General features: G+C 46.4%; 1 protein-coding gene across 1 annotated transcript in view; it reads right to left on the bottom strand.

The window, feature by feature from the left end:
* Nucleotides 1-5,616: 5,616 nt before the first annotated feature.
* Nucleotides 5,617-12,529, bottom strand: part of LOC122393220 (atlastin-1-like) — a 6,933-nt gene continuing 20 nt past the window's right edge. Inside the window, exons 1-2 of the mRNA XM_043389052.1 lie at nt 12,382-12,529; nt 5,617-8,035 (exon numbers count right to left, since the gene is read on the bottom strand). The exon at nt 12,382-12,529 is cut by the window's right edge and continues 20 nt beyond it. Of these exons, the coding sequence (XP_043244987.1) occupies nt 6,158-8,035; nt 12,382-12,390 (1,887 nt within the window). The 5' untranslated portion in view covers nt 12,391-12,529 and the 3' untranslated portion in view covers nt 5,617-6,157. The remainder of the gene's footprint in view (nt 8,036-12,381) is intronic.

The following is a 12,529-nucleotide window of genomic DNA, read 5'->3' as shown; positions in this document are numbered from 1 at the left end:
ATGCACAACAAACGTATCAAAACCACTTACCAAGGATGACCAAATACGGAACGTCTGTCAATTCAGCAGCAACGAATATCAGCCTCACAGCAGCATATTTCGGGGTCTTTCGATTTGGCTGAAAATCGGTATACGGGGCCTCCTCGATGCGCTGATTACGAAAATGTACCTCTTCTGGGTGGTATTTTGCACCGTTAACGAGTTAACGTCAACGACCAATTAATATTTTAACGGGAAACGGCGGGGTCTTTCCATTTGGCTAAAAATCGGTATACAGGGCCTCCTCGATGCGCTGATTCCGAAAATGTACCTCTTTAGGGTGGTATTTTGCACCGTTAACGAGTTAACGACCAATTAACATTTAAACGGGAAACGGTGGGGTCTTTCGATTTGGCCGAAAATCGTGATACAGGGCCTCCTCGATGCGCTGATTCCGAAAATGTACCTCTTTGGGGTGGTATTTTGCACCGTTAACGAGTTAACGGCCAGTTAACATTTTAACGGGAATCAGCGCAGAGGCGGATCCAGCTCAGAGGTTTGGGGGGGGGGGGGCAAACCATTACAATTTATCGATTCTTTCCATGCATCGTCCATAGGCGTAATGTTAAAATTATGCCGTTTGGGGAGGGGGGCAAATGCCCATTTTGCCCCCCCCCTGGATCCGCCACTGAATCAGCGGGGTCTTTCGATTTGGCTGAAAATCGGTGTACAGGGCCTTCTCGATGCGCTGATTCCGAAAATGTACCTCTTTGAGACCTGATATCGATATATCGATACTAAAAAAAACTGCTGTCTAGTCGCGTCAGGTAATGCAGCGATTCAGCAGCTACGAGCCAGATGGTAATTCATACCATGATGGTATGAAAATGGTGTAAACTCTGCATTGGCCATCAGGCACGTACCCAGGATTTCGCCCAAGAGGGGGCCACCTGCTTCCGAAGGGGCCCTTAGGTCACCCGGGGGCCGCCCAGGCGACCAGGGGCCCCCAGGCAGCCAGGGGCCCTCGGGTCCCAGGCAACCAGGGGGCCCATGCGACCAGGCCCCCGCTACCAGGGGCCCCCTTGGCGACTAGGGGCCCCAGGCAATCAGGGGCCCCATGCGACCAGAGGCCCCATGCGACCAGGCCCCCCGGCTACCAGGGCCCCCTAGGCGACTAGGGACCCCAGGCAATCAGGGGCCCCCATGCAACCAGGCCCCGGCTACCAGGGGCCCCTAGGCGACCAGGGGCCCAGGAAACCGGGGGTCCTCGGATGACTGCAGGGGCCCATCGGGTCATCAGGGGCCCCTCGGGTAACCAGGGGCACATAAATGAAACTTTGATATCATTTTTTTCCTAGTAAAATACGTTTTATCCAGTGTTTGAAAAAATATACCGGGGCCTGAGGCCCCCCCCCTTGGGTACGTCACTGTTGGCCATTGTTCATACCCAGCTTTGCCCAAAATTGCAAAGATTGTAAAAATGCGTGATCTCGGAAACTTAGCAAAATCAAATATTTAATTTCGCAGTCAAACCGTAGCTTAGGGGCAATTTACACGCAAATTGAACTCGACAGATTTCTAGATGAGCAGCTGATGGCCCTGCTTAAAGAAAATAGTTCACTTTTAAAATGGGGCTTTAACATAGCAGTGTTGTAGCTTGCGCTGAGAGTAGCACAAATCAGAAGCTTTTACGGCCCAACGATCACCCTAGACGAAGATATACCAACTATTCCATTTCTCCTTCCGAAAATAGTGCCTTGCAGGCAGAGGAATGCGTGCCTTGCTGAGGAATGCAGCCACGTCATCGTCAGCCAATCAGTATAGGTAGGGGAGAGTGGGGTTGTGATGGGCAGGGAAGCCAGCTGTGGCAAGGGTTTTTTCTTCAAACAAGGGTTTCGAGATATAGCCTCGGGCAATTCCTGGAGGTCACGCTGCAACCCTATGTTTGGCGGCTTATAACTCAGAAACTATTGGTTTTCTATGATAAAAAATTTTTTATGCTTTAACTCACAATCAACCAACAAACATTTTGGCTATCTCGGATTTTCAATTTTTGAAAATATTGATCACGTGACCTTTTGACCTATTTTTCAAAGAGTGACCTTGATATTTTCCCCACTGAAAGTTAAAATGTTGTCTGATGACGATTAAAGCCTTATCAATTGTCATTCATATGCGATAATAAAAAGTGGTTATCGCCCTGCGTTGGCCTCAGGTCATGTCATTTTTATGACCTGTCCATTATTACGAGCTTGAGCGACAGCGAGATCTCGAGAACAAAGCAAGATAGCGACAAGCGGTAAACGGTACAGGGTACACAAGTACACACGGATAAGGTCTAGTATCATTTTCAGGTCAGGTCAAAGATGACGTTACAGGGGCAAAAAGGAAGTCAAAATAGCGGCACTACATATATATGAAGTTTTTCTCGAATAACTTTCAAGGTATCCCAGCTAGGAACAAACAAATAGCACCATCGTGATCCTCTCGTCGATCCGCATCAAAACATGTGTATGTTGACCTCGAAAGGTCAAGGTCAAAAGTTGACCTTAGGGCACGTGACCTAAGGTCATTATATACATCATTCGATGCGCCGTGACGAGCTGAGCACAATGAGTCCATTTGCGCATCTGTATCTCAAACCTGTAAGGAGTTATTAGCAAAAAACCTTTGGTGACCTTTAATGATGTCACATTACCTTACAGTTGCCCAAGAGCAAAAAAGGGTCTCCAGGTCAGTGGCGGATCCAGGATATTCACTGGGGAGGGGCTGCAGGTCATAATTGGGCGCCACGCCCCGGATGGGCGCCATAGTCGCATCGTATTGGCGATGAAATATTGGCGCCCAGTGGCCCTGACAAGAGGCGCCCAGGATCAGTATGTACAGTGACACCACAAGATTGGAAATATCGGTGCGGAGCGTACTGAAACGACGTTATTCGACTGATTTTTGCATCCTAGTCCTAGTATGCGGCACTCCGATGAGTTGCGAATTGAAAATTGGCGCCACTGCGCCTTCGGCGCAGTGGCGCCAGTTTTCCTTGGGTGGGGGCTGCCAGCCCCCGCAGCCCCCCCCTGGATCCGCCACTGCTCCAGGTAGGCAAAGTTGATCCTATATGAAGGTCACTCATGGTATATTAGGCGATTCCGACGTGTTTTAGTTTAAAAGTAAACGAGCTGATTTTTCCCCAATTGACTTTTAATGGGACGGTCAAGAAACTGACCTGACCTTAAGCCATCGATATCGAAATTCAAAGCGAACTGGTGCTAGGCCAAAGCAAACACAATGGTGCCTGTTTCACGTCTCTTTCTTTATTAGATCAAAAGGTACAGCCAAAACTATTTTGACTTCCTTTTTACCCCTGTGACGTCATCTTTGACCTGATCTGAAAATGACCTCAGGAAAAATTGTAGAACTTATCCGTGTGTACCCTGTACCGTTTACCACTTGTCGCTATCTTGCTTTGTTCTCGAGATCTCGCTGTCGCTCCCGCTCGTAATAATGGGAAGGTCATAAAAATGACGTGACCTGAAGTCAACGGAGGGCGATAACCAATTTTTTATTATCGCATTTGAATGACAATTGATAAGACTTTAATCGTCATCAGACAAAATTATAACTTTCAGTGAGAAAAATATCAAGGTCACTCTTTGAAAAATAGGTAAAAAGGTCACGTGATCAAGATTTTCAAAAATTGAAAATCCTAGATAGCCAAAATGTTTGTTGGTTTATTGTGAGTTGAACCACATTAAGTTTTTATCGTAGAAAATCAATAGTTTCTGAGTTATAGGCCGCCAAACATATGACTGCAGCGCGACCTCCAGGAATTGCCCGAGACTATATATCTCAGAAACCATTGTTCGAAGAAAAAAATCCTTGCCACAGCTGGCTTCCCCGCCCATCACAACCCATTACACCAATTTTAAGCAAAAAATAAAATATGAGGGTGCAGGGCACTTGTCGATTTGTCGTGGAACGCCCCTGGTGTTTAGTAAACAATTTTAATAACAATCATCAAAACAATATTTTTCGACCCGGCCACTACGTATCTATAACTATGATTGCCGATTGGTCAGCGCGTACCCGGAAGCTTCTGCTTCCGCGTCAAACAATATTGTATATAGAATAAAGTTCTTCCTATGTTAAAATACCTATAATTTATAAAACTAATATTTTATAAAAAGATTTTATTTCTTGCTGATAATTTTGAGCATGAAAGTCAAAATCCATTGCAAAAACAACTTTTTTTCGGGAAAGTGAACTATTCCCTTTAACGACACGTTATCGTTAGTAGAGCTTTTAGCGCTTTCGATTTCAATAGAAATGCCAAAATCCTGGGACAGTCACGACTCACGATGTATTATGTTGATGTTTCTATCTGTAAGAACTAAGAATCTTGGATGTTTCCATTTTCCACGGAAACCGTTTCTAGCCGCTAGTAGCGAGAGGCGTGCCATTCTTAATTGTTAGACCCGGGCACGGTCCCGTTTCATGGCCCTCGCCCCGTTTCAGGATCAGGAGACATAGCGGGTGCTTTTAGAGTTTAGACAAACGCTTATCCGCTCCCCGTCGGTGCGTGGGTTGAATGTTTACAGACACTCCACTCACCAGTCACTGCAAGACACCGCGTCCCGTGCTGCACTTCCGGCGTTTACATCCAAGATGGCGTCATTTCGCTAATATTAACGTGTGAGACTTGTTCATAGCAGTTCATGGTAATTCATGGCTGATCGTATTTACCGGCGCATACATAATTAGTTTCCTCAAGCTGCATTTGAAAAAAAAACCTGATCGATTCAATCGCTGAGCTGCTGCCGCCGCCGCAGTCGCCGTGTGCTTGTCCGCTGCTTTGTTGCTTGGCGAGTGGCGACAAAGCGTGTAAACTTTGTATACGTGTGTACCTATGTATTCAATGTCATGGCCGCGAGCAGGACTCTAACTGGCCTGTAAAACTGTCATTTCTTTTTTATCATCAGCGTAAGGCCAATGTAAGGCAATCAATGCACAAATCCAAGTTGGATTTGTGCATTGATTGCCTTACGTTGGCCTTACGCTGATGATAAAAAAGAAATGACAGTTTTGGGGGAGTCCACAGGCTTTACCCAAAACCCTTTTATCGCTCGGCTTGCTGACCTGCGCGCAGTGACGTCACTCATGCACGCAACCTCGCGGGGTGGGGCGCGGCGGCGCGTCCTTTCGATGACCGGTCACGAGAGCAACCGCGGGTGTGTGCGCATCCCAACGCCTCCCCTTCAGCCGCCCTATCTCTGCATATTGATAGTGTGGTCTTGATTAGATACGGCTTACTGTTATTCATTATATACTTCGCTTTCGGAAGGTATTTGTCTGTGTTTTTTTCTTTTATGTTCTGTAAGGGCTGGTCACCTCACAAAGTCTGGTGACTGGTCGCGTGGGCACATGTTACAGGTAAATATAATCCCGTTATCACACGACATTCTTTCGAAGGAGCAGCGAGTCGGCGATAAAAAAGAATGCAGCCGCCTGTCGCAGAGGCCAGTGTCAGCCATTTAGCATGCAGCTGGTTTTGAACTACGCAATATGATAGATCAACGCATAATAAGCTTCCGCGGCAAACACTACTTTGGATGGAATTTAGTCCTTCCTTTATAAAAAACGTTATTGAGGAAAGTGGTATATTTCCTTTAATAGCATACGAAGTTCAGATATCACATCAGATATGCTTCCCTCTACATACAGCGTTACCTAAACAAATTCGAAATTTACAGCGCAGTGTTCAATTTCACCGTTTTTAAGTTTTAACGGTTAGGTAGGCATTTGAAATACACAGTGTACAACATGGAAACAACGTCATGGCCTGAGACAAGGAGACATGACTTGATCTGACCAGTTTGCTCGGGGAAGGGCGCTAGTAATGCCAGTTAAGAAACATCAATTCACACAGGAAGCTAAAGGCAGCCTCTTTCGCAAGGCAGCTTAGTGAAACGAATCAGTTCCCAGAACAAGCCTCAATGAAAAAACATCCTAAGCCTCATTCTATGAAGCGCTGCATCACAAGTATCCTTGCGCTTTCGCCTGCTCTGGCAGGGCTTTGATAGCTGCAACTGCGCGGTGCGCCTCGACCGTCGGAACAGTTCTGTACATCCAAGTCTGGCGAGTACTACTCAACTATCGGGTGCACTGCACAGATAGTAGTCAGTTACTGAATGGTGCACCACCCCGAGCTTGACTCCTCGGCAGCCTCCGCCTCTTTTGTCATTGTCCGTAGTTTCTCTTGAACCTTTTTCATTTCCTGCTTGTGTCGATGGGCGCTCAAGTACGAATGCAGTTCACGCTGCATATCAACTTTCATGTACTCCAGGTAACCATCTGCGATACGCTCGTCACCCTCTTTGAGCGACTTGAATGTATCCACGGCAGCCGTCATTGACTTTTCGTGTAGCTTCTGAAGTTCCTTGACGGTCAGCGCCTCGCTCTCTGTCATAACGCTCATCATGGAATGGTAGACCTTTCTGGCATTGGCCACCGCCTTCATATTCGCGTGTGCCGCTTTGTAGTTCTTTTTTCTCACATCATTGTTGAAGAGCATTTGGCGAAACTCGCTGTCGATTTCATGGTTTAGGGTATGCTGGCTGTCCTTTTCGATGCCTTCAAAGATTGCCTGTTCTTCTTTAAACTGATCCAATGCCTTCCCCCTGGCTTCCTCGTGCGCGCTGTTAAGTTCCTTCAGAGACGCAAAGCTCGCGTCTTCGCCGACGAGATGTTCCATTGTTTTGATGTAGGTCATTTTGCAGGTCCGCACGAGTCCCATGTTGTACTTTTCTGCATTGAGCCGCTCTTTTTGACGCCTTGTGTTGTTTGCCAGCTCAACAAACTTGTACCAGTCTTCAATGTCCTCTATCAGTCTCAAGCGATACTTCTCTGATAGTTTCCAGTCGCTCATTTTCTTGCGATCGGTAAATGCCTTCATGGCCTTTTCTGAAGCTTTCAGGTGTTTCGCCAAAAGCTCGGCCTGGCTCAGTGAAGGATGCTCATCACTCTTCAGGCGTTCCATTTCTTTGATGTACTGCATCTTAGCGTCTTGTGCTGCCGCCACATTGTTGGCCTCGGCGGTGGCTTGCATGATGTTCGTCGGTTTTGGCAGTTTGTCACTCTGGAACAGGCCTGCGTAACTCTCAAAGAAAGTGTAAAGCAGGCGGGCTGTGACTGAGTTGCCAGCAATACTCTTTACTGTCATGTTTTCCGGTGCCAAAATCTGAGGCATCAGCTCGTTGAGCTTATCGACAATTTCGGGGTCCATCTCTGCGCTACTGCCGGTGAAGTTTGGACTCATGGTTACAACCTGTCCCGGGTATGGCAACAGGAATCCTTCGATCTGGCCAAAGCACCCTCGGATGTGCTTTCGTACATCATCCAACTCCTTTTTCCCAGATGGAGTATCCAGCCACTCCTTGACCAGCTTGTTGCCACCTTCAGCACCCAGAGGAAGATAATGAACGTGTTGCCAGTCCCTGACCAGAATCAGCAACTTTTGGAACGGCTTGCTGCTGGTGTCTTCCAACGCTAGTCGGCCGTACTCAGTGAAGAGCTGCAGGTGCTCCAAGTCATCGTTCTGCAAATTTCCAGTGATGTTGTAGATTTGAAGAGAACTGAGCAGCGTGCTAAGTGCAAAGACAGTTGACGACTCGTGCACGGTAGACGTGTTGTCGAAGGTCCCCTGTGTGTCCATGAGCAGGATGACCGCCTCTGTGCCGTCTGATAGGGTTACTGGGATCGGCTTTGGCCACATCAGGATGCCAGTGGTGTGTCTGCGAAACCCACTCCGCCACGGAAAGCCCCGCTGGATCTGCTTGTCGTGTATCCAGTTGGGCTTATCGGACGCTGTAAGGTATCGCAGCATCATGTCCAAGAGGAAAGATTTTCCTTTGCGGAATGCCCCAGCGACTGAGATGACTACGACAGGCTTGTCCCTGATGTCGTCAGCGAAGAGGATGCTCTTCAGATTTTTGGAATCCAGCACGAAGCCTTCTTTGCCGCTGGCAGCAAGAATTTGCATCGCCTCTGGCGTCGCGTAGTTCTGAAAAGGATAAACCAGTTGTGTCACAATAAACCGATGTAATGTTACAAAGCAAACCGTATCTACATATATTGCACAGTATCTGCCGTAACACGAACGAGCGAAGCGAGCGAAGTCTTACATAGAATAGCAGAAATTCATGGGTATGAGCAGCCGGCCGTGAGGACGTTTTTGCGAAGCTATTTCTCCGCAAGCACTGGACCGATTTACTCATGCGGTAATTTTTGTAGGGTAGCTTCACTCCTTATATACGAGTACAAGCATCGGACTATTTCCGATGCATGTGGGTGACTCTTGTGCACGTGCCACGTGCAAAACGAAGAGGTGTCAGATTTGTAACAGTTGCAATATCTCGGTAACTATTGGGCCGTTTGCGCTGAAGCTTGGCATGTAGGTCACCAGACATAAAACGCTGTACGTATCAACACGAAACTTACAGTACCTACCTTCGACTGCATCAGTGCATCAATGTCAAACCTTGTTTGTTTCCAAAGGAAAATTTTGTAGCTACCACAGCTCAGTTGGAAATGACGTCAGAGAGACGTAGATTTCGAGTCGCAGGAGATTGCCGTGTCTCTCGCCATCACATACAGCCCGAAAGACGCTGCAGCCGCTCCATGACCTTTTCGGTCGCGGCGCAATCTCCAGGGGAAGCGAGAAGCAATCCTGACCTCAACCCGCTTGACTACTGGTTTTGGGGAGCCTGCAAGGACAGCGTCTACCGCAACAAGCCCAGAAGCCTGGAGCGGCTGCGTCTCAGCGTCGAGCAGTACGTGCGTGTTGTGCCAGCAGGCACCGCAGAGAGGGTGGGCACCAGTTTCCTGGAACGTGTTCAGACGTGCCTTGAGGTGCCCACTTCGAGCACATACGCAAATAAAAGACACACAGATCCTTTTTTCAATGATGGTGGCAAATCAGTTCAATTGAAATATGTCCATAAAATGGGTACGATATAATTAGTCAACCATTTTCTTTAAGTTGTGAAAGTTTCTTGTTCGTATCTTTTACCACTTTCAAGAAATTACTGCTGAAAAGTGACACACTTTTTGGCCAAATTCCAACGAAATTTGCCGGACATCAATTTTTCGCCATATCTGTTCTCATAGTTTTATTTCTGATGTAAGAAGCGGGAAAATTGAATGAATGCGTCAGACAACGGTACCGGTTCACAACTCAGAAGTGACCTGATCTTGTGAGGTGACCTTTAGGGTAATCTTGACCTTTAGGTACTCTGAGTAACGGCCGAGTCACCGCCGGGTTCACTTGGCAGTTTCGTCCAAGGCAATGACGAGGAAGGAGTACAGTCTCTCTTGTAGCAAAATTGCATGAATTGATGGTGGCATGGCGGCATCCATGGCAGTATGAGCCATAAAATGGCTGAGACATTCGCGAAAAATACAGGAAGGGGGGGGGGTCATCCCCCCAGCGGGACGGGGTTAACCCGCGCCCCGTAGGGGGGGGGGGCGAAACGGCCCCTCCCTGACCTTTTCGGTCGATATCTCCTAAACGGCTGGAGATATCGCCACCAAACTTTCAGGACCCCTCCGGGCATCAATTTTACACATTGTGACCAAAAATTTTTCCAGAGGCTATGATAGGTTGGCCACAAATGACGTCAGAGTGACGTCATGTTCTGTCATTTTCGACCGAAAAAAGACCTTCGCGAGAAGACCTGTCAGGACTACAGCTTTGAAGATACAGAAAAATGATCAAGACATAAAAGGTGTAGAATTGACAGGGCTAAAAAACTGCTATCTCGAATTTTTGAAATTTTTGAGTTTTGACCCCCAAAAATCAAAAAAGCATTTTTTGGATATATTCGCCAAAAAATCCAAAAAGTTTTTTGAGTTTCGAAAAACCCGGAATATATGTGATAGTGCCTACCGTCTTCTATCTACATACCAAATTTCAGATCGATACCTCGTTTTTTGGCCAAGTTATAGCGAAAAAACTGTTCAAAAATGATGACGTTAAATTTTCAAACTCAATTTTTGGCAATTCTAGAACTCGTAGAGCAAAACGAAGACCACCATTAGACTCCCCGTGACGAGCTGCATCGAATCGATACCCATTTTATGCAAAAATATCAACTTTGAAATTTGACCTAATTTGACCTGACCTTGACCTGACCTTCACAAAAACGTGACCTAGGCTGGTCCCAAAGGCTGCCTAACCCACATAATCGCATTTGTCATGTAAAATGGACCATAAAACATGTATCACACGACACATTCATATTGTGACCCCCGGTGACCTGACCTCGCTGTGACCTGACCTGGTATCAGTGATCTCAGATAGCAAAGTATGTGTTTGACGAACAATGTACCATCGATGGTTTTCAATAAATTACCAATTTACTCGCTTTCACAGCACATTTCTTGAATTGCCTGTGAACGGTGAAAATCTGACCTTTGACCTGACCTGTGACGTCATCGGTTTGACCTAGGTCAATGAAATTTGGTCACAAGGTAGTTCCCGGGTGGGGCTATCGAACGCCGTTTGAATTTTGAAAATCGGCCGGTAACTTTCCGAGATCTTAGGGGGGGCCGAAACGGCCCCCCCCCCCCTACGGGTGGTAGGGTCCGCCGGTAGCCCTACGGGGCGCGGGTTAACCCTCACCCGTTCTGACCTTTTCACAGCGTCTAACACAAAACAGCATGATGTTACTGGTTACTGAGACAGAAGCAGCCGACCAAGGTAATTGTCTGGGTCATAATAAACTTCAATGGCCTTTCAAACCTCTACAGCATGCCCGTTGCAAAAAAAAAGAATTCTGCCGAAAGGGAGTGTTAAGGACACGTCGGCATCAGCCCATTCGGATAAACGATAAATGGACCCTGTATCACAGCGCACTGTTAGCGGCTTCTAGAGCTACTAGCGCATTCGATTTCTATGTAAAAATCTAAATTTCATCGTGAGCGTCCATTTTGTTCACGTTTCCATAGAAACCGAAAGCGTAATATTTGTTGTGACCTTTTCCTCGAATTGAGAAGTGTAAAAAAGTCGAAAGTGATGTATTCTAATGGGTGAATTTTCGCATCGTCAGCGAAGCAAATAGCATTGAGCAAACATGTACAATCAAGCATCTTGCAGTTGACGAGCCATAAATGTCACATTCAGTTGATATTTTTAAAGCTTTACGCAGGCTTTACGTGAGAGCCCACTGTAAGTCCCTCTCATAAAAAGTTCAAAAGTTGTTCAAAAAGCTGTTTACAGTGAGGGTCGAATTTAAAAACATAGTAGTGTTTTCAGGTTCCATGGAAACATAAGCAAACTTCCCTGATACGTATAATGTGTATATCTCGTTTCATTCTGACATCTGCCCGTCTTTTAGTACAACGTCTTTTATACACATTATACGTATCAGGGAAGTTTGCTTATGTTTCCATGGAACCTGAAAACACTACTATGTTTTTAAATTCGACCCTCACTGTAAACAGCTTTTTGAACACAGCACGAGAATCACTGCCTAAACTACAGAGAAACCTGGTTAGCGCACACTGTATTGGAGATGTGAATAATATTTTCAAAAGAAAAGTTTTGAACACTCAGGTGTACCGTTATGTTAAACGCCGTGCGATTTGTTAATTAGTCCAGTTATCATTCTTGACAAATCGTCTATGGTCAAATACGAGCTGAGAGTCGGGGAAAATAGGAGCCATGAGAAAATATTTTGATAAATTCGATCGTCAGTGAAATTAAATGTGCGCCAACCAGTTTTCTCAGTAATTCAGCAAGCATTTCTCGTGCCATGTTCAAAAAGACGTTAACAGTGAGGGTCGAACTTGAATAAAACGAACTATAGCACTATAGTTCGTTTTTTCGAAGTTCGACCCTCACTGTAAACGTCACTTTGAACACAGCACGAGAATTGGTATGCTGAATTACTGAGAAAACTCGTTGGCGCACAATGATTTCGCAGACGATCAATTGTATCAAAATTATTTCTACCTGGCTCCTTTTCCCACACTCTAAGCTCGGTATTTGCAGCCCCACAAGGATCGAGGACTTGTCAGAAACTAGGAAGTATAAGTGAACTAATAAATCGCACGGCGTTTAACGTAACAGTATATCATCGGTGTTAGAAACTTATTTTGAAAATAATAATTCATATCTCCAATACAAAGTGCGCTAACCAGTTTTCTCAGTAATTCAGCTAGCAATTCTCGTGCTGTTTCCAAAAAGATGTTTATAGTGAGGGTCGAACTAAAAAAAAAACTAACTATATAGGCAGTAGCCCCTATATGTAGGTAGTAAGCGTGCCATGAAAAAGGGCCAAGGTTTTGTTTTCAACCCTGGCGCACTTCTCAGACATATTCTGTGCACCGCAGTGCTCTCTTGCTTACCTGCGCCATGGCGGGGTCGCCGGCGGTGTACCGCCGTGCTGCGCCACACTGCAGGGTCACTGCGGTGCGTCAGAACTGGTGCCGCTCCTCTCGGTCGGATGTCCCGGCGTGAAGTGTTGGGCGGCCAGCGGCCGACGTCAGTCGCGAT

The sequence above is a fragment of the Amphibalanus amphitrite genome, unplaced genomic scaffold (genome assembly GCF_019059575.1).
Source record: "Amphibalanus amphitrite isolate SeventyFive unplaced genomic scaffold, NRLGWU_Aamphi_draft 000524F_arrow, whole genome shotgun sequence".
NCBI lineage: Eukaryota > Metazoa > Arthropoda > Thecostraca > Balanomorpha > Balanidae > Amphibalanus > Amphibalanus amphitrite.
The sequence above is the reverse complement of the archived record's forward strand: the minus strand, read 5'-3'. Positions and strand labels throughout refer to the sequence as shown.